We start from the raw sequence: 22,708 nt of genomic DNA on the forward strand, positions 1-22,708 counted from the left end.
AGCTTGGATCCCTCATTGCTGCAGCTGTGGCATAGGCTGGCAGCTACACTCCGACTGGACCCCTAGCCTGGGAACCTCCCTCCATATGCCACAGGCGCAGCCCTAAAAAGACAAAAAAATAAAAATTGAAAAAGAAGCAATCTCAAAAGAGACTGCAGAAATACAAAAAACCGTAAGAGAATACTATGAACAATTATATGCCAACAAATCTGATAACCTAGAAGAAATGGACAACTTTCTAGAGACATACAGCTTGCCCAAACTAAATCAAGAAGAAATAGATCAACTGAACAGACTGATCTTTAGAAATGAAATGGAATATGTAATAAAAGCACTCCCTACAAACAAAAGTCCATGACCAGATGGCTTCTTAGGTGAATTCTATCAAACATACAAAGAAGAACTTATACCCATCCTTCTTAAACTTTTTCAAAAGGATGAAGAAGAAACATTCCCAAAGACATTCTATGAAGCCACCATCACCTTAATACCAAAAGCAAAGATACGACCAAAAAAAAAAAACAAAAAAAAAACTATAGGCCAATATCTTTGATGAATATAGATGCAAAAATTCTCAACAAAATTTTAGCCAAGAGAATCCAACAACACATAAAAAAGACCATACACCATGACCAAGTGGGATTCATCCCAAGTTCAAAAGGATGGTTCAACACACTCAAATTAATCAGTGTCATACAACACATAAACAAAAGTAAAAAACCATATGATCATCTCAATAGACGCAAAAAAGGATTTGACAAGTCCAACATCCATTCATGATAAAAATTCTTACCAAAGTGGGTATAGACAGAACGTATCTTAACATAAAAGCCATTCATGACATGCTCACAGTCAACACAACACTCAATGGAGAAAAGCCTTCCCACTAAAATCTGGAACAAGACAAGGATGCCCACTCTCACTTTTATTCAACATAGTATTGGAAGTCCTAGCCACAGCAATCAGACAAACAAAAGAAATAAAAGGTATCCAAATTGGAAGAGATGAGGTAAATTTGTCACTCTATGCAGATGACATGATATTAAGGACTCCATATAAAAAACTAATAGACTGATTAATGAATTCAGCAAAGTAGCAGGATACAAGATTAACGTCCAGAAATCAACTGCATTTCTTTTTTTTTCTTTTTTTGTCTTTTTGCTATTTCTTGGGCTGCTCCCGTGGCATATGGAGGTTCCCAGGCTAGGGGTCGAATTGGAGCTGTAGCCACCAGCCTACGCCAGAGCCACAGCAATGCGGGATCCAAGCCATGTCTGCAACCTACACCACAGCTCACTGCAACACCGGATCGTTAACCCACTGAGCAAGGGCAGGGACCGAACCCGCAACCTCATGGTTCCTAGTCGGATGGTTAACCACTGCGCCATGACGGGAACTCCCAATTGCATTTCTGTACACTAACAATGAAATATTATAAAAGGAATATAAAATTGCACTCTAGGTGTTCCCATCATGGCGCAGTGGAAACAAATCCGACTAGGAACCATGAGGTTGCGGGTTCGGTCCCTGCCCTTGCTCAGTGGGTTAAGGATCCGGCGTTGCCATGAGTTGTGGTGTAGGTTGCAGACGCGGCTCGGATCCTGCGTTGCTGTGGCTCTGGCACAGGCCAGCAGCTACAGCTCCAATTCGACCCCTAGCCTGGGAACCTCCATATGCCGTGGATGCGGCCCTAAAAAGACAAAAAAATAAATAAATAAATAAATAAAATAATAAATTTGCACCCTAAATCCTTAAATACCTAGGAATAAACCTAACCAAGGAGGTGAAAGGTTTATATGCTGAAAACTATAAAACAATCAGGGAAATTAAAGAGGATTTGAAGAAACGGAAAAATATTCCATGCTACTGATGGCCATAGTACTCAAAGCAATCTATGGATTTAATGCAATCCCTATCAAGTTACCATGAAAGTTTTCATAGAACTAGAACAAATAATCCAAAAATATATATGGATCCATAAAAGACCCAGAATTCCCAAAGCAATCCTGAGGAAAAAAACCAAGCAGGAGGCATAACTCTCCTAGACTTCAGACAATATTACAAAGCTACAGTAATCAAGACAGTGTTGTACTGGTACAAAAACAGACATACAGACCAACAGAACAGAATAGAGAACCCAGAAATAAACCCAGACGCCTACAGTTAATTAATCTTCGACAAAGAAGGAAAGAATATAAAATGGGAAAAGAACAGTCTCTTCAGCAAGCAGTGCTGGGAATAATGCACAGCCACATGTAAATCAATGCAGCTAGAGCACAGCCTCACACCATGCACATAAATAAACTCAAAATGGCTTAAAGTCTTAATCATAAGACAAGACATCATAAAACTCCTGGAAGAGAACATAGGCAAAACATTCTCTGACATCAACCTTACAAATGTTTACTTAGGTCAGTCTCCCAAAGCAACAGAAATAAAAACAAAAATAAACCAATGTGACCTAATCAAACTTAAAGGCTTTTGCACAGCAAAGGAAACCATAAAAAAAAAAAAAAAAAAAGACAACCTACAGAATGGGAGAAAATAGTTTCAAATGATGCAACCAACAAGGGCTTAATCTCCGAAATTCATACTCATACAACTCAACAGCAAAAAACCAAACAACCCAAATGAAAAATGGGCAGAAGACCTGCATAGACATCTCTCCAAAGACATACAGACGGCCAACAGGCCCATGAAAAAATGCTCAACAACACTAATTACCGAGAAATGCAAATCAAAACTACAATAAAGTACCACCTCACACCAGTCAGATGTGATGGCTGTCATTACTAAGTCTACAAATACTGGAGAGGGTGTGGAGCAAAGAGAATCCTCCTACACTGCTGGTGGGAATGTAAACTGGTAAAACCGCTATGGAAAATAGTATGGAGGTACCTCAGAAAACTAAATATAGAACTACCATATGACCCAGCAATCCCACTCCTGGACATCCATCTGGACAAAACTTTCATTGAAAAGGATTCATGCACACCTATGTTCACTGCAGCACTATTCACAACAGCCAAGACATGGAAGCAACCTAAATGTCCAACGACGGATGAATGGATTAAGAAGATGTGGTACACATATACAATGGAATACTGCTAAACCATAAAAAAGAACAAAATAATGCCATTTGCAGCAACAAGGATAGCAGAGACTCATACTAAGTGAGAAAGACAAATATCATATGGTATCATCTACATCTGGAATCTAATATACAGCACAAATAAACCTATCTACAGAAAAGAAACAAACTCATGGACATGGAGAACAGACTTGTGGTTGCCAAGGGGGAGAGGGAGGGAGTGGGAGAGGCTGGGAGTTTGGGGTTAGTAGATGCAAACTATTGTATTTGAAGTGGGTACGTAATGAGATCCTGCTGTACAGCACAGGGAACTATATCTAAGCGATTGTGATGGAACGTGATGGAGGACAATGTGAGAAAAAATATATATATATATATTATATATATATATATGTACAACTGGGTCCCCTTGCTGTACAGCAGAAATTGACAGAACATTGTAAATCAACTACAATAAAATTTTTTTTTTACAAAAGGAGGATGAGAATAACATACAGACACTACTGGATATAAAATAGATAATTAATAAGGACCTACATATAGTATAGGAAAATCTACTCAATAGTCTATAATAACCTATATGGGAAAAAAGAATGGATGTATATGTATAATTGATTCACTATGCTGTACACCTGAAACTAATATAACACTGTAAATCAACTATACTCCAATAACATATTTTTTAACAATTTGTGCTCTTTTTAACAATATTATGATGAATATCTTTACACCTAAATTTTTTCAACAGCTGTCTATTCCCTTCCTAGAACAAAAACCGTTAGGTTAAAGGGACTGCACTTTTAAATTTACATTTGTCACTAGCTTTCTCCAGAATAAATGAATCAACTGAAATTCCTAACAACGGTCAGTGAGTTTTTATACACTCTTAAGAACACAAGAAAAAGCATAACAACATTTTAATCTTTCTGTTGGCCACACATACTTCTTTTGTGTACTTATAAAAAAAATCTTTATCACTGCCTATTTTAAAATCCATCTGACAGTTTATATATCATCTCTTATGAATGGTGGTTTCTAGTTGGTGGGACTCTAGATGATTATTCTCATTTGTGTTTTCTGACTTTTCTTCAGTGAACACATATAATTAAATTTATATAAAGTATTTCTTTTTCTAAAGTGCTATGAACAAGTCATCTTGTTAAAGTGAAACTTTAGAAGAGTTCCTGTTGTGGTGCAGCAGAAACAAATGACTAAAAACCATGAGGATGCTGGTTCAATCCCTGGCCTCCTTCAGTGGGTAAAAGGATCCGGCATTGCTGTGAGCTGTGGTAAGACACTGCTCAGGTCCCACGTTGCTGTGGCTGTGGTGAAGGCCAGAAGCTGCAGCTCTGATTCGACCCCAAGCCTGGGAATTTCCACGTGCCTCTGGTGCAGCCCTAAAAAGAAAAAAAAAAGAAAGAAAGAAAGAAAAGAAACTTTAGAGCACTCCGTAACACATTTTACCGTATTATAATAACAACAACAACAAACTATGATGACAAGTATAAGCTCAGATCTGAGGAATAACCCTGTAGCTTTTCTTTATACATTCCTGGGAAAAAAATCCCTCTCAGATATTGGGCAAGGCAAACACTCAAAAAGGCAACATCTACAGCATTTTCTTATTCCTTTCTCCGCTTAGATTTTTATCTTTATCTCAAACCTAGTTGGCCATTTTCAAATGATTGACTAAGGAGCCCTCACCTCTGTGACCCTATCAGGCTGAAACAGTGGCAACAAGATGAGTTTTAGAGATAGAATGAGAGAGGCAGAAAAGTCTGCTGTCTGACCTTGTATTCATCTCTCTCTAGGATTCAAGTCTGTCATGGACGTTTGTCTTGAATCCTAGGTCTAGAGAAGTGTTATGGCACAAAATACTAGCTCAGCTTCAGTTTTGGGGGTTTTTTTGTTTTGGTTTTTTTTTCTTTTTTCTTTTTTTTGTTTTGTTTTTTGGTCTTTTTAGGGCCACACCTGTGGCAAATGAAGGTTCAAACCCTGGGAAGGGTAGGGGTCGAATTGGAGCCTGTCGCTGCAGGCCTATGCCACAGCCACAGCCATACACAGCCAGGCCGGATCCAACCTACACCACAGCTCATGCCAACGCTGGATCCTTAACCCACTGAGCAAGCCCAGGGATTGAACATGCGTCGTCCTCATAGATACTAATCAGATTCGTTTCCACTGAGTCACAAGGGGAACTCCAGTATTTTTCTTTTTCCTTCAGAGCTTCAGCTCTTAAGAGACACTTACACAGGTTCCTGGCTATAATAACTGTCAAAACTTTAATATGGAACATAAATAGAACTTTTACTAGAAAAATTTAATTGTATGAGATCAATAAAATACTATTGGTATGAACTGTCGAGATTAGGAAATATTTTCATTAAAGATGACTTTTTTTTCCTCTTAGAGTACCTGTAGAGTATTTTAATGAAAAATTAAAAACCAGTCTCAATTTTATAGAATACCAAGTCACCAAAATAAAATTAAACTTTAAATAAATAAAAATCTTGAATCTTAACCATTACATGAATTTTTACGGCCTCATATCCCTATTTTCTAAAGTTACCTTCAATTTAAACTCACATAAAATAATGTACATATTTGAGGTATATTACATAGCTATAATCTAGATTTGAACATGAACAGCCAATTTTACTAGAACATTCATGTCAAACAATCACCATTTTCCTAACTTATGAGTAACCATTTTCAACATTAACAACTAATGAACAACTTCTTATAAAAGTGTTATCAGTCTACATTTTCTGATTTATGTCACCAGGAAATATACAAATGACAATGAATAAAGTAGACAATTCACAGCTTTAAAAGGAAAGAAAATAAAACACTGGATCAGGATAGAAGAGTCATGAATATTTCTCATTTGTATACTTAAGATATTCCTGTAAACACAGAAACAGTGTAGCTGTACAGTTAGAGCACATTTTTTTTTGTCTTTTTTTAGCTATTTCTTGGGCCGATCCCGCGGCATATGGAGGTTCCCAGGCTAGGGGTTGAATCGGAGCTGTAGCCACCGGCCTACGCCAGAGCCACAGCAACGCGGGATCCGAGCCGCGTCTGCAACCTACACCACAGCTCACGGCAACGCCAGATCGTTAACCCACTGAGCAAGGGCAGGGACTGAACCCACAACCTCATGGTTCCTAGTTGGATTCGTTAACCACTGCACCACGACGGGAACTCCAGTTAGAGCACATTTATAGGTAACTCAAAAGTGACTCTCATTCCAGCAGCAAATACTGAACACAGAACAATGGCCCAACAAAGAGGTCCATGTCATAATTCCCAGAACATTTGAACATGCTGTTACACAGCAAAAGGGAATTAAAGTAGCTGACAGAGTTAAGACTGCTAGTCAGATCACCTTAATTAAGAAAGTCTCACCTGGATTATATGGCGGGGGTGGGGGGGAGTGGCAGGGGAGCAACGTAATCACAGCATCCTTAAAAGTGGAATAGGGAAGTCAGGAGAGAGATAAGATTGCTGGCTTTGAAGATGCAAAAAAAAAAAAAAAAAGGAGGGGGGAGGTCAGAAGCCAAGAAATATGGGTAGCTTTCAGAAACTGGAAAGGGCAAGGAAATGGACCCTCCCCTAGAACCTCCAGAAAGATAAGCAGTGCTGCCATCCCTTCGATCTGAGCCAGTGAAATACAGGTTGTACTTCTAACATACACAACAGTAAGACAATAAATTTATGCAGTTTTAAGCCACTAAATTTGTGGTGATTTTTTATGGCAGCAATAGAAAACGAATACAATTATCCACTAAGTACCAGAAATAATGCCAGGCCCTATGGTGATGAAAAAAACATGTGTGAGCTTAAACAGAGAGGTGCTATGGATTGAACTGTGCTCCCCTCAAAAATTCTTATGTTAAAGCCCTAACTTCCAATGTGATAACTGGAAACTGGGCATTTGGGAGGTAATCAGATTAGATGAGGTCATGAGGTTGAGACCCTCATGCTGGGACTGGTGCTCTTATAAGTGGAGATATCAGAGAGCTTGTTTTCCCTTTTTCCCTACAATGCTAGGACATAGCAAGATGCAGGCGTCTGCAAACCAGAAAGAGAGCCTTCACTAACACCCAACCATGCTGGCTGGTACTCTGATTGGACTTCCAGCCTCCAGAACTGTGAGAAAATAAACCTTGGTTGTTTAAGTCACCAGTTTATGGCATTCTGTTACAGCAGCCCAAGATAAGACAGATTTGTCAATCAAATATTGGAAACACTAAAATCGGTGCCAGAAATTGAATTTTCTCATTATTCAGGTGAGGGCAAACTCAAAAGCCAGGAAATTACTCTGCTATTTCATACTGGAAATTGCTGCTGTAAAAGAGACAACTGGATAAAGTTCAACTGGATTACTCATGAAAACATTAGTAATATAACAAAAAAAGAAAAAAGTAGTATCAACTGTGGGGGAAAAGAAATCAGCTTGACTAATCTCTTTCATTGTAGTCTCAACAAGATCTAAGTCTTATGAAGTGAATAAAAACTAATGGTGAGGCAAAATGTTTCCAGTTGTGCATTTTAAAAAAACTATGTGTTTGCAAACACATAGAAACTTTTTGGAAGAATATATAAATTATTCAGATTGTTTCTAGGAAGAAGGACTGTGTGTAGTTCTGAAAGTTTCACTTTTCATTTTATTACATACTAAATAGCATGAAAAAAATTTCAACAATTATCATATATTTTATAATTGAAAATTTTTAAATTGAAAAAATTTTTAAAAGAAAAATTTTGATTTTTGATGAGTATTTGCTTTACAAATAAAACTACAGAAATATTTTTCTTTACGTCAGTAGCAATGTTTAGCACTATAGAAAAGAGAACTAGGTTTAGAATCAGATCTGAGCTTGAGTTCACATTCTGCTACTTCCTACCTGCATGGCCTTGGGCAAGGAATTTAACCACATTCCACCTAAATTTACTTAACAGAGAGAAGATCAATATCCACATCCTAGTGGGTATGTATGACGATAAAATTAGATAATGAACAAGAAAATACTGAGTAAAGTGATCAGTACAATACAGATATTAAATTATTTTTATTAAAATAAAAGTCACTTGTTGATATCCTAAGTTAGAGTCACTTCCATGTATGACTGCATAAAACGCAAACTCTACCAAGGCAAAGACTATATCTTCCTCCCAACTTTATTTCAAGTACCTAATACAGAAAGTATCCAGTATGTGTTCAATGAGTGAGCTAAATGTGCCAAGTGCAGCAATGGGCACACAAAAAGCACTTAGCAAATGCTTGCTTTAATAAAAACATTCCTGACTTCATTTGACCCCTTTTGACATGTACTACTCTCTTGGGTTCTGCTGAAGATTAATTACCAATCTCAATTCCCCACCAAGCAATTAGAAGGAAAGTGAAAAGGCCTGACCATTGGGGGTGGGGCTTCTTGCCAGTCATCTGATTTTAAATAACTAAGCTCCTCAGGGGGAAAGTGAAGACTGAAAACATCAGTAAAAAAAAATACATTAATGAGTTATTTTCAAAAGTTAGACTCATGAAGTAGTTACTACTGACTAAACAAGTACACAAAGCACAACATGATCTGTCCAGTGTGAATTCCTAACAGTATGTCTTGAAAGCAAAATATAAAGTAACTTACCTAAATTTATACAATATTCAATTAACTTAAATAACATCACAATCTCAAATATGAGTTCTTTGAACATATCATAAAAGATATGTTGGAGACATAACAGATCCAAAATAGCCAACAGGAAAGTAGATCATCCACTTTACAACTCTGGTTTAGAAATACCACGTTCTGGAGTTCCCGTCGTGGCGCAGTGGTTAACGAATCCGACTAGGAACCATGAGGTTGCGGGTTCGGTCCCTGCCCTTGCTCAGTGGGTTAACGATCCGGCATTGCCATGAGCTGTGGTGTAGGTTGCAGACGCGGCTCGGATCCCGCGTTGCTGTGGCTCTGGCGTAGGCCGGTGGCTACAGCTCCGATTCAACCCCTAGCCTGGGAACCTTCATGTGCCATGGGATCGGCCCAAGAAATAGCAACAACAACCACAAAAAAAATACCACTTTCTTAGAAAAGTCTTATTGTCTAGACCTTTTTTTGGTCTTTTTTTTTTTTTTTTGCTATTTCTTGGGCCGCTCCCGCGGCATATGGAGGTTCCCAGGATAGGGGTTGAATTGGAGCTGTAGCCAGTAGCCTACGCCAGAGCCACAGCAACGCGGGATCCGAGCCGCGTCTGCAACCTACACCACAGCTCATGGCAATGCCAGATCGTTAACCCACTGAGCAAGGGCAGGGACCGAACCCGCAACCTCATGGTTCCTAGTCGGATTCGTTAACCACTGCGCCACGACGGGAACTCCCTGTCTAGACCTTTTATTGTTAACAGGGAGAATGAATGAATTAGCTTGCCCTCTTTAAAGTAAATGCATCTCCTCCCCTGGACTATTAAAACAATGGAGGCCCTTCGGTATGCTGATATGAGATGCAAGAGCTAATACAGGAATAATTATTGCTCGAATATACAAATATGTACATACTCTCTCTTTCATGCAAACAGTATCTCCTCAATGTACATCATGAGTCAGGCACTGTTTTAGGCACTAGGGTTACTTAATTGAACAAAACAAAGTTGTTGCCTTCATAGAGCTTATGTTCTTATAGAGAGATAATAAAGTATATATTACAATATAGCGCCAGTAACAAATACTATGAAGAAAAATAGGAGTAAGAAAACAGAGTAATGGGAAGAGATACTGTTTTAGCTTGGTCAGAAAATTGGTGACATGAGAAGAGAGACTTAAAAGAAGAGAAAGGATGAGCCAGGAAGATGTCTGCAGAAGAGTGTTTTAGGCAGAAGATGTAGCAAGAACAAAGATCTTGGTGAATCCAAATCAAGTGAACCTGGTACCCTGGAAACCACCTGAAGGCCAGTATGGCTGAAACACAGCACACAAGAAGGAGAGGAGTATCCAGAGCAGAGAGGTGGCCAGGGGCGAGGTCCCAGATCCTGCAGGGGTTACATGCCACGGTGAAAACTAGGTCTTACTGCTTAAGTGTGATGGGAAACCACTGAAGGTTTTCTGATACTCTCCAATTCCCTTCCCCTATAACCCCTAAAGGAGTGGCATGAACAAAACTTATTTTTTCAAAGATCACTTTGGCTCTGTGGGGAGAAAAGACTCTATGGGCCAAACACAGAAGTAAGGAGAACAGTTAGGAGTCTACTGAATAGGTTCAGGAGAGAGATGAAGACAGTCTGGACTAGAGTTGTAAAAGTAGATGCAGAAAGACATGGAGGGATTCAGATTACATTTTGGAAGTTAAGTTGACACGCTGTTGATAGACTACATACGAGATATAAGAAAATGAAAAGTCAAGGAAGATACATAGATTCTATACATAGATTCTGGGCCTGAACAATTTGGTAATTGGTGTGGTGGGCTGGGACATCAAGAGTTCAGTTTAGGACATGATGTGCTCACGGTGTCTATTCGACAGCTAAGTGGAGATATTGAGTAGGCAGCTGGATACCTGAATCTGGAGTACAGTGAGACACCTACACATAGGATTTGGGGACTGCAGATAAATGTATTTTATGCCATGAGTCTGCATAAGGTTGTCTGATGAGCCCATGTACAGAGGGAAGAAAAGGGGCACACCAATACTTAAGACTTACAAAGAAAAAAAGAATTCAGCAGAAGAGAATAAGTCGGGGCCAAGGATTTAGAAGGATTGTACCTTCTTTTTTCTTTTCTTTTCTTTTTTTTTTTTTGTCTTTTTAGGGCCACATCCAAGGCATATGGGGGTTCTCAGGCTAGGGGTTGAATCAGAGTTGTAGCCTCTGGCCTGCACCACCACAACAGCAACACGGGATCTGAACGACATCTGCGACCTACACCACAGCTCATGGCAACACCAGATCTTTAACCCACTGAGCAAGGCCAGGGATCGAACCTGTGTACTCATGGATACTAGTCAGATTCATTTCCACTGAGCCACGACTGGAACTCCCAGGATTGTACATTCTGGTAGTTAGGTAAGAAAACAGTTCAAGAAAGTATGAAGACAAATGCCTGGTGGCTAAGAGGTTAAAGTAAGATGAATGAGAACTGAGCACCAAATTTGGTAATATGGAAGGCTCTGGGTATCTTGACAAGAGTTGTGGAGATGGAGTTTTCTTGTGGCACAGTGGGTTAAGGATCCCGTGTTGTCATTTCAGCAGCTCAGGTCACTACTCTGGCAAGGGTGTGATCCCTGGCCCAGGAACTTTCACATGCTGTGCGTATGGCCAAAACAAGAAAAAAAAGAGTTGTGGGGATGAAAGACTGGTTGGACTGGGTTTATAAGAGACCTACATGAAGAGATAAAGGAGAGTCTGTGAGTACAGACAACCCTGCTGATGTGTCTGGCCATAAAAGAGCCACACAGCAGAGGAATCCCCCTTGCTCCTGCCCTCATGGAGTACAGCTGAGATGCAGGCACTGCTCACACCAGGCTCCCTGCACTTTGGAGTGCAAAGCTGTTCTAATTTTTGACCTGGCCTGCTGGTAAGCCCTCTTATTCCTCGCTGTCAGAGTGCCTTCTGTTCACTTCCACCAGAGCTGCTTCCAAACTGCAACTGCTGGCCCCACAGATGATCCTCATCCCTCTTCAGCAGTGCAGCTGCCAGTTCCCAACTGCCTTGCCTCAGCCCTTTGCGATTCTTTTTCTGCTTTTCTTGTTTACCATTTTCTGGTCTTTTCTCCATACTTTTTTATGTCTGAGCGATAGCTGACCTTTTTAGATATAACATCAGTGACGAAGAGGATGACTTTCTTTGCATACACAGCCTGACCACAACAGAGAGGCAAGAGTAATCTCTGAAATCATGGCTCTGACCTATGTACGGCACCATTTCTGAAGGCCTCGGGGCTGATTCACTGGTGGTTTAATTGGAGATTTAAAGATCTTCCAGAAGGTCTGAGACTTCCTTGAAGCTAGTCCCCAGATAACTACCACATTGACTCATTTAGAAAAGGGTAATTTCCTAAAAAGTAGGCACCACTTCTCACACTTCCTTACATCATCCATTCAATAGATATTATTGTAGCCCATGTGATTAAGCAGTGTGAGGGTTGCTAGAGTTGCAGAGAAGATGGATATAGCCACTTCCTTCATGGAGTATACAATAGTCTCACAGGGTATTTACATAAGTAAACAGACACAACATGGTATGGTAAATGCTTTCATAAAGGAATGCAGGAGGCTCTGAAAGTGAATTGAAAGAACAACTTACTCAATGTGTGCATCAGAGAAGCCTCCCTAAGAAAGTGATATTTAAGTTTGTGAAGAATGTGAGTTCGTCAAAGCGAGACTTTGGTCGGGGGTGGGAGGTGGAAAACATGCACAAAGGTCCAGAAGCAAGCAAAAACAGAGCATATTTGGGGACAATGTATGACAAAAGTATGGCTAAGTGCGTATGTGTGTATACTTTGAGGTGAGAGTGGGGCACTCAAAGATAAGGAGAGACAGGTTAGAAAGAAGGGCCAGATCACAAGACATACTAGTGAACCTGTACCATATCCTGGGAGGCATACCAACCCGTTAAAGGTAGATTTCCTTGGGGACTAAGAATGTGTAGAGGTAGTAGGACTTTATTTCTTTAAATACTCCCATAATGTCAAATATTTATTTTTTACAACACCACACATCACTTCTGTCCTTCAAATTTTTAATTAAACAAAAACAAATAAGGTTTTAAAAGATTAATTGCACTGTGCAGAAAATGAACTGGAAGTAGGACACGACTAGAAGCAGGAAGAGCAGTTAGGAAGCTGTGGTGATTAATTAGGTGACCAGAATTAGACTAATGACAGTGGCTATGGAAGGAAGTAAAATATAATTAGAAAGTAAAATTGAAAGATGTTGGAAAAGAAGAGGAAGAAATTTAAAAGGATAACTAGATTTCTGATGTGGACAAATAGGTAGATGGTGAATGGTGGTATCTTTAAGTTTTGGAAAATAGGGCATGACACAGGTGTATGTGTAAAACTGAGTTTAGATTTGGTCATATTAAGCTTTTAGTACCTAGAGAACATACACAAGGAGTTAAAAGTTAACAAAGAAGTCTTGAATTTATAACTCTGGAGAAAAAAAACCCGAGTTTAGAAAGATATGTAGATATTCCCAGCACATACATGGTAACTTAAGTCCTGGGAAAGGATGAAATTGCCCAGGTATATGTAGAGAGTAAAAAGCCTGCAACAAAGCTGGAGGATCTAAAAGCCAAATCTAAAACTGAATTTCTCAAAATGATCTGTGACCCATCTGCATCATAATATCCTGATGAGTTTGATAAAAATGTAGAAAACTTGGCTCCACCACCAACCTAATGAATCAAACAGTCTAAGACCTGGGAATCTGAATTTTAAGCAGGCATCCCAGATTATTTTTGTGTAAAGTTTGAGAACCACATCTTGAAGTGGAGGGGGAAGAATTAAAAAAAAAACAAAAAACAAAAAACAAAAAACACCAGTTAAGAATGAGTTGTTCTCTGCTCACTCCTAAAGAAAAATGAGAATTTTGTGTCACAGTAGCCAATGGAACAGGGCACACCCTTCAAACCACAGTGGGGTGGAGTTCTGTTGTGGCTCAGCAGGTTAAGAATCCAACTAGCATCCATGAGGATTCGAGTTTGATCCCTGGCCTCACTCAGTGGGTTAAGGATCTGGTGTTGCTATGGCATAGGCTGGGGGTTACAGCTCTGACTTAACCCCTAGGCTGAGAACGTCCATATGCTTCGACTGCAGCCCTAAAAAGAGAGACAGACAGACAAAGAAAGAAAGAGGAGTTCCCCTCATGGCGCAAAGGAAACGAATCGACTAGGAACCATGAGGTTTTGGGTTCAATCCCTGGCCGTGCTCAGCCGGTTAAGGATCCGGCATTGCAGTGAGCTGTGGTGTAGGTCGCAGACGAGGCTCAGACCTGGCGTTGCTGTGGCTCTGGCGTAGGCCAGCAGCTACAGCTGCGATTAGATCCCTAGCCTGGGAACCTCTATATGCTGTGGGTGCAGTCCTCAAAAGACAAAAGACAAAAAAAAAAAAGAAAGAAAGCAAGAAAGAAATCTTGCTTTCCTAACTTTAAACCTAACTACTTACTGCAGGGGTGACCTGGAATTGATCCAGAAGATTCTTTCTTTAGATTTCTCCTTTTCTCAAGCAAGTTATCAGTAACACCTACCTTTTCCCACTAAAACACGTATCACATGTAAAACATGTAACACGTATACAATGTGCAAAAAGAAGTGATGTGTTAAAACACAAAAACCAAATCAGATTCTACTTTCCCATTGCAATGTCCAGCATATAATACATTTCTGCCAGCTTTCACTTTTTAGATGGACTCTTTCTCAGCTGAGTAGCAGGACATCAAAATGGGAAGGAGAAGTCAATGGTCGGGGAGTATTCATAGCTGTGAACCCAAACAATACTGTAAAGAGCCAACAGGAGAAGGGCTCCTCAAAATGCAGCAGGAGTGACTAAATTCCATGTCACCCTTCATAAAGGCCTCGGAGAAAAACCACCATCAGGAAACAGAAGAAGGACAGAAGCAACCAGGATTCACACAAGATACCCAATCTTTTGTTAGAGATAAACCTGTAGTGGTGTCTAGGGTTTCTGAGACACACATACATACTTTAAATCTCAGCTGGCAAGGCCACGAAAAGAAAATGTTTCTTTCTTTTTTTTTTTTTTTTTTTGATCTTTTGTAGGGCCGCTCCTGCGGCATATGGAGGTTCCCAGGCTAGGGGTCGAATCAGAGCTGTAGCCACTGGCCTACGCCAGAGTCATAGAAACACAAGATCTGAGCTGCATCCGCGACCTACACCTCAAGGCAATGCTAGATCCTTAAGACACTGAGCAAGGCCAGGGATTGAACCCGCAATCTCATGGTTCCTAGTCGGAATCTTAACAACTGAGCCACTACCGGAACTCCAAGAAAATATTTCTAATGTAAGTTAGGTACAGATAAAAAGCCACCCAATAGAAAGTCTTTTCTCAGCTATACAGTGAAAACCTCTCACCAATACCATTGCTGGCTTTTAAACTGTTTCACTCATTCATTACATTTGAAATAAAATTTGTCCTCACATGGTGAATCTAAATGTGACCCTCACTTTACACAAAAGTAAACTTTGTACTGTGCTCCTATTACCATTCTTTACACACAAGCCTAGGTCAAGCACTTTCACGAGACAACAGCTAATACATTAAAGATTAGTGGGATAAATTGCATGGGGTACACATGTCACTTTCTAAATGTTTCCTGGACTTCTCAGGAATGTTCTCAAGGGCTGGCAGTCACTAAGTTTACCAAGTTTCTGTAGCAGAACACAAACATACACATGCACTCTTTAGGCATCACCAGGACTCACAAAATGCAGGCCATCACAAAGTTATATAAGAAAAGCCGCCTCTCCCCTGAGGAATTAATTCAACCTGACAAGAATCCGGGAAATAGCACATCCTCCTTGAGGGGTTGGGTCACAGGAACTAGGTAAAGAAACAATGCAAAGAACACTGGGAAAGGAGGGCAGTTTACAGTCGAAAAGATGCAGGCAACGCCACCAGAGGCATCCTTAAGTATTCCTTTGGAAGGAGAGTATGCGTGTTGTCTCTAATGAGCCCCTGTTGACCCAGGTAACGGAACTAGCTGAAACCACCACAGCTTTGCACGAATTCCAGCACATGGGAGAGCAAATTGGGGGAAGTTAGATGACATTAGATGACACACTGCCTGGGGGTGCCAAAGCTGTCACCGCCCTGGGACTCGCTGGGACTGCCGCACACCCGGGCACTGCCACCTGCTTTCTACTTCCTTAGGGAGGGCTGGTGACGCGTGGGCCCTAGAGGCACCAGAGGAGGAATAATGAATCTGGTTTCTAAAGCTGGAGCACCAGAAAATGTCCCCAGGGCCCGATCCCCCACAACCATGAGATTCTTCCCGAGGGGCGCAAGACCTCAGGGGTGGAAGCCGGAGAACTTCCAGGTGGCCAAGGCGAGGGCCAGGACACCAGTGGGGAGGGGACTGAGCCGGGTCCAAGCTCAGGGGTCGCCCGGGCCGCGACATCGGGACCGTGGGAAGGTAGGCTGGGGGCGGGGCCGCGCGGAGCCAAAAGCCAGGGCCTGGCTAAGGAATCCCCCCGGGCAAGGCGGGCGCGGGCGGAGACACCCTGGCCGCTACCTGCTGCTGAATCTTCCCGTCCTCTGTGACGACCCAGTGCGTGGTGGCGAAGGCCCCTCGAGTTGCCACACTCAGCAAGGCGGAAAGGCTGAGGAACCAGCCTGGGCTGGAACACGGCGGCAGCTCGCACCGGCCGCGGACCCCTATTGCCGCCGCCATCTTGCCCCCCCAAGCCCGGCCACTCACACCGGAAGCGGAAACGGGTCCTCGCGGCTCGCCATCTTGGTGAGGTCGGCGCTGGAGGAGGAGGAGTCGAGGGGGCGCTGTCCGGGGGATAGCCTGCTCCCTCGGCCTTGGGTTGGGCAACTGCTAAGCGTGGCCTCCGGCGCTGACCCAGTTTGACTTCAGGTCGGAGACCAGTTTGTTATTGTTTTCCTGTGCGCGATAAGATCTCGGAGCGTGAGAACCAGAGGGAGAGAAAAGTAGTGTTCAAGTTGGAAGCTAAATCACATCGAGAAGACTCAGAATGTATCTGTGTACATACGTACATTATTTTTTTCCTCTCATCTTTGGTTTAAAGAAACTTTTTTATTTCTGATTGTGCCAAATGGTTTGGAAATAAAAAGTGTCCTTTCAAAACACCTAAAGGAAGGGATAGGTTTTTCTTTTATTCTTAAAGTCCCGAAATAGTGGGAGCTTCCGAATTGGGAGGTTGTTAGTACAGGGCTGTGCTGTCCAGTAGAAATGTAATACAAGCCGTGAACCCCAATGTAATTTAAAAAAGAAAAAAGAAAAAGAAAAAGGATAGATTAAAGTTTAACTCATTATGTACAATATATTCTCAGTTTAGTGTGAAATCTATAGAAATTACTGAGATGAATTTATTTTTGTATCAAGTCTTCGAGAACAGTTTGTATTTTACACGTACAGCTCATCTAAATTCACAGTAGCCAGATTTCAGAGCTACACATGGCTAGTGGCTACCTTATTGAGCATCAAAGGTCTAGCTAGATCTGGAGACCAGCAGCAGTGGCATCACCTGGGAGCATATTAGAAAAGCACATCGTTGGCTCTCTTCTCCTTCCCCATCAGATTCCACCTTTTAACAAGAGTCCCAGGTGACTGGTATGTACATTAAAGTTTGAGAAGCACTTCCTTCTAGTGAACCAACAGGTGAGCCAAGTGCGCAAGCCTGGCTTCTAGCTTCTAGTTAGCTTTTTCGTTTTAGGTGTTTCATATTGTATTCAGGTTCCTTAGGCTTTTGATTTTTTTTTTTTTTTTGGATGATGAGAATTTTGCCTGACCACTTCCCTACACAGGTATATTGAAAGAAAATAAATAATTGTCAAGTGTTTAAACATCACTTCATGCTAAAGAAGCAATGAGACCACAGTGGTGGCTTTTTATACCTTCTTACAGCAGCTTTTCTTAAGAGTACTGAAGTGATGAGCCTTAAATTCATTTAAAATATATGGCTTGTCTGCAGCCATACCACCCTGAATGCATCTGATTTGGTCTAAAATGTGTGTCTTGGAGTTACTTTGTGGCCCTGGGGGTTAAGGATCCCCCGCATTGTCTCTGCTATGGATCAGGTTGACACTGTGATGCGGGTTTGATCCCTGGCCCAGGAACTTCTGCGTACCATGGACTTGGCTTATCTGCTTTTTGCCTGGTACTTTGCTAGACCCTGAGTATGGAAATCTGACAGCTGAGCAGTGTGCAATCTGGTGGGATACTGGCAAGGTAACAGTTTATATATAGGATAGTGGGGGTGTATAAGTCCTCAGGTGTAGAAGAGATGGACCAACCTAGTGAAGGGCTTGGAGCAAAGGTGCTGTTTCAGGCAAAATCAGCACTAACTGTGAAAAGATAAAATCAGTGGCAGATTGTAAGGGTTTCTTGTATATTCTCAGCATCTTGATTTTAGGCAAAGAGGTAAACCTTCTTACTTGCATATAAAGCTACTAAATAATGACAGTTATCATCTAACATTTGTTGAGTTTAATACATACTGGGCTCTGTACACACATGGTTCCTATTAATCTTTACTAACTTACCAGGTGTAGGCTAGTTAAGTAATTTGGCCAATATCATACAGCTAATAAGCAACAGATCTCAGATATCTAACTCAGATTTGAATTCAGATCTACCTGACTTTGGAGCCTGAGCATGGATGAAGGATGGTGAAGAATTTGAAAGAAGCCCCTACATCACTTATTTTGCCAGTCAGCAATTTCTTTGACATGCACAGGTTAATGTGTAAAGGGGCAGAATAGTAACTTCCTTTTTTTTTTTTCCCGTCTTTTTGCCTTTTCTAGGGCCATTCCCATGGCATATGGAGATTCCCAGGCTTGGAGTCTAATCGGAGCTGTAGCCGCTGGCCTACACCAGAGCCACAGCAATGCTGGATCTTGTATTAGTTTTCTATTGCTATGTAATAAGTTACCACAAACTTAGCAGTTTAATATACACCTATCTCAGTTTCTATGGGTCAAGAATCTGGCATGGCGTATGTGAGCTGTCTCCACATTTATATCTTTGACTTCCCTCCATCTTTGATCACCAGGCCCGTATTTAGTATACGTGCTGCCGAAGCGAGCACACCAGGCCCATATTTAAAGGGCTCATGTGATTAGGTAAGGTCCACTTGGATAATGCCTTTTTTGAATAACCCCAAATGAATTCAATAACCTTAATGACATCTGCAAAAATTCCCTTTGCCACATAACAAAATCAGAGGAATAATATCATACTCACCTATTTTCCCCACTTTCAAGGGAGGAGATTTTATAAGGGCAAGGATCATTGGAGGTCATTTTAGAATTCTGCCTGCCACAGGTCCTGATTGCCAAGTTCCACTCCTCTAGTCTTACTCAACTGTTTTAAGCGTCACACAGTTAACACTTAGAAGTGCTCTTGCTCACCTTGTTCCCTGCCTAAAATCCTTTCCTTGATCTTTCTTTCAAATATATTGTTTAAGGTACAGTTTAAATCCCAGATTGTAAAACCTTGTCAACATCTTTGTCTCTGAATTCTGTAACACTAGTGGCAGTTAATACCATGTTGCTTTGTGATATTACTTTGTATTTTTTGAACAGCTAAACTGGAGCAGTTCTTTGTTCAACTAGTTAGACTGTTAGCATCTGAGGACAGAAAACATTTCCTATGCTAATCTATTTTTATCTTACATAAAGCTTCCATAAATAAGTGGTTAGTTTGTTGACTTAGTTTTCTAAACCCCCTAAAAGGTGGCTTTCCCACTTTTTGTTGCTCAAATAAAATTGTTGCTGCCAATTTTCTACAGCCAAATAGATCATTTGTTACTCTTTTATTCTGTTGTTCTAAAACCTGATATTCCTTTTTCCAGATTAGGAACGTATTTTCTCTGTTTGCTTAGAGAAAACCTGTATAAGATAGTATTTATCAAAATTGCTGATAATCTCTAAATTATGGTTCAGTTCTTAGTTGAACAAATGATAGGAAAACCCATAACTGCATGTAATTTGGTCTTTTAACAAAGTATTTTAGCAAATAGGTCCTTTCATTTATTACTGTCATAAATTATAGAAGTTTTGAATCTGGGAATTGGACAATGATAGAATGACCTTTCTGGATTATTAATTTCTCGTTTGGGCCATTTTATTTGAGTGTTGCAAAGGATCTCTATACTGTTTATTCCTTCTTACTTACAATATAAATATTCCTAAGAAAGTTAACACCCTACTTTAAATTCTATTAATTGTTTTTTGCTTCATAGTAAACCATACTAAATCTTTGTGGACTAAATTTTCAGCTGTAAGACATGATTTATTATATTTCAGTTTTTTGTCTGGACTCAGCTGGTGGTTCTGCTTCTCCTGCCACTGGTTGGGGCCACTCATAAGGTTGCATGCATTCAGCTAGGACCTTGGCTGGGCCTGGAATGTTCCCAAATGGCTCCATTCATGTCTAGCACTTTAGCAGGAGTGGCTAAAATGGCCAGGGGTGGCTGGACTTCTTTCTCTCAGTCCGGGTAATTGCAGAGGCTTCAGGGCTCCAAAAGAATAAAAGTAGAAGCTGTCAGGCTCCTTGAGGGCCAGGCCCAGAAGTTGTAAAGTGTCACTTCTGCATTCTATTGGTCAAAGAAAGTAGTAAGGCTAGCCCAGATTTAAAGGGAAATGGAAATAGACTCATCTTGCTAAATGAAGCAGCATGTTTGATCTGAAGTAGAAGGAATTATTGGTAGCCTAGTACATATAGTTAATTGCTTTAGTGATTTTGAATTGGTGAGAATTGAAGGGGTGGATAGGAAAGGGGGCTGGTTATTACAGGAAGGGCTGTACAGGTGTATCTCCCCAACAGCTATATACAAAATGAAGAGGACTTTCAAATGGGAGACAGAGGATACCTAAATAGTAATTTCATTTAGAAATAGTTTGCCAAATAGATCAGGCAGTCTGAAGCTCTCTGAGAACTACTTTGGATGAGACCAAGTATCAAATCAGCCCTGCATTCTAACTCACAGTGACACCAGGGCTGCTCTGAAGATTACATGATAGCTGGCCTCAAAAGAATTTCCCTGATACAAACTTACCAGCCATTAACTTATCCAAATCGTTGCAACTGTTAATGCTTTTGGGGAGGACAGTTTCTATGGAGTGGCTGTATTATGAGCATTCAATCTGTATAAAGTTTAAGGTCGTACCCACCGCCACCCCCCAGCTTTTATTCCCTCACATACATCCAAGTTTTGATATGCTGATTTTTATGGTTAAATCCAAGTTTATTCAAACCTGTAGTGAGTTTGTGCTTTCTTATTTATCACTTTATAGCATATTAAGTCTTAGATTTTCCTCAAAGAAATACAATCCCCTCATCTTTTGTTCTTTTCAGTTCCTCTTCTACTTAGGTATTTCTTGAGGAATACAAACTGGAACTGTATGTAGTAATCTATCTAGGCTTTGTCTCAGATCTTGTTTCTAATGTCAGCTCCTTAAAATGACCAGAATTTTACTTGATTTTCTTATTTGTGGCTGTATTGGTTTTAGGGAATAAATGTACAATGTCTAGGAATAAGTCTATAATTTCTTAGGATTTTGATAAATTAGATTTCATTTGTCTAAGTTTTAGTTTCTATCACACTTGCTAGAATTAAATCCCACTTGCTGTTTTCTATCCACCGGAACTTATTTGTGGGCCTCCTACGGTTTTGGAGGAAGGATTGTGAGCTGAGGGAGCACATGGGTATGGATGGTCCTGTACCTAACTAAGGTGGAAAGACTTCCCCGAGAGAATGAAATCTAGTCTGATGTGAGCAAGGAATCAGCCAGGTGAATGGGAGAGGGAGTCAGGGAACAAAGATTTTCCAGAGGAAACCTGCCCTAGTGTCATAAAGGGTAAGGTGCCTTTGAATTATTGAAAGTAGTTCACTATAGGTGAGGAATTTAGTTCTGAGATCAAGATTAGGAGCCTGAGAGTTTTGAGAGGTCTTTTTTTTTAGCATAACCTGGTATATATTTTTTTCCATTCTATACTCGTGGCCTGGTATTCTTAAAGCCAAGTGTTCTGCACCTTGTACTGCCTCCATTTCAATACCTTTCCTTGACTTTTTTTGTTTTGTTTTTTTAGGGCCACACCTGCGGCACATCGAGGCTCCCAGGCTAGGGGTCTAACGTGAGCTACAGCTGCTGGTCTATGCCAGAGCCACAGCAACATGGGATCCGAGCCGTGTCTGTGACCTACACAATAGCTCACCGCAACACCGGATCCTTAACCCACTGATCCAGGCCAGGATCGAACCCTCAACTTCATGATTCCTAGTTGGATTTGTTTCCGCTGCGCCACAACGGGAACTCCATCAATACCTTTCCTTGAGATCTTCAGTAGGCCAGCTCCAAATCATCATCCAAGACTGAGCTCAAAATGAATTCCCCAGACATTTTCTAACCATACTTTCTATGCTTGCTCTTAGAAATTATCACAGTAGAATGGTTGAGTGTCCTCGTAGCACTTCTCTCTGAAATCAGCTTATTAATCAGGCTCTGCATTATGGAATGTGAACTGCATGAGTCTGTCTTGTTCACCACTGCATCCTCAGCATAGAACACTGCCTTTTACTTTTTATTTACTGAAAGCTTACTAAGTACCAAGCACTGTTTTAAATGCTTGCAGTTGCCAGTGAGCAAAATCTAAAAATCCTTACCTTTGTGGCATTTTATCCACATTACATTTTGCCAGGGGGAGACAGAGTAAAAATACAGGTAAATTATATAGTATAATTAGGATAGTATGTTAGATTGTTGGCAAATGCTTCAGAGAACATAGAGTAGGGTAAGTGGGACTGGCGCCCTGGCAGGGTTGAGGGGGCACTGCAGTATTAAATAGGATTCCCCGAGGTGACCTTTGAGGAACTGAAGGAGTGGAGTTAGACAAGCAGCTATGTGACTAAAAGGAACAG

General features: G+C 40.8%; 1 protein-coding gene across 4 annotated transcripts in view; it reads right to left on the bottom strand.

Moving 5' to 3' along the window:
• TTC17 (tetratricopeptide repeat domain 17) overlaps positions 1–16,528 on the bottom strand; it is a 147,885-nt gene extending 131,357 nt beyond the window's left edge. For 2 of the 4 annotated variants that reach the window (XR_007134378.1, XM_047775948.1), the window contains exon 1: positions 16,333–16,521. Coding sequence is in view for 3 of the 4 variants with exons in the window: in XM_047775948.1 (XP_047631904.1) it covers positions 16,333–16,491 (159 nt within the window). In the remaining variant the exon portion in view is untranslated. Of the gene's footprint in view, positions 1–16,332 lie in introns of all 4 variants that reach the window. The other 2 variants (XM_047775947.1, XM_047775946.1) reach the window with 1 other exon arrangement.
• Positions 16,529–22,708: the final 6,180 nt, after the last annotated feature.

The sequence above is a fragment of the Phacochoerus africanus genome, chromosome 4, assembly GCF_016906955.1.
Source record: "Phacochoerus africanus isolate WHEZ1 chromosome 4, ROS_Pafr_v1, whole genome shotgun sequence".
Classification (NCBI taxonomy): domain Eukaryota; kingdom Metazoa; phylum Chordata; class Mammalia; order Artiodactyla; family Suidae; genus Phacochoerus; species Phacochoerus africanus.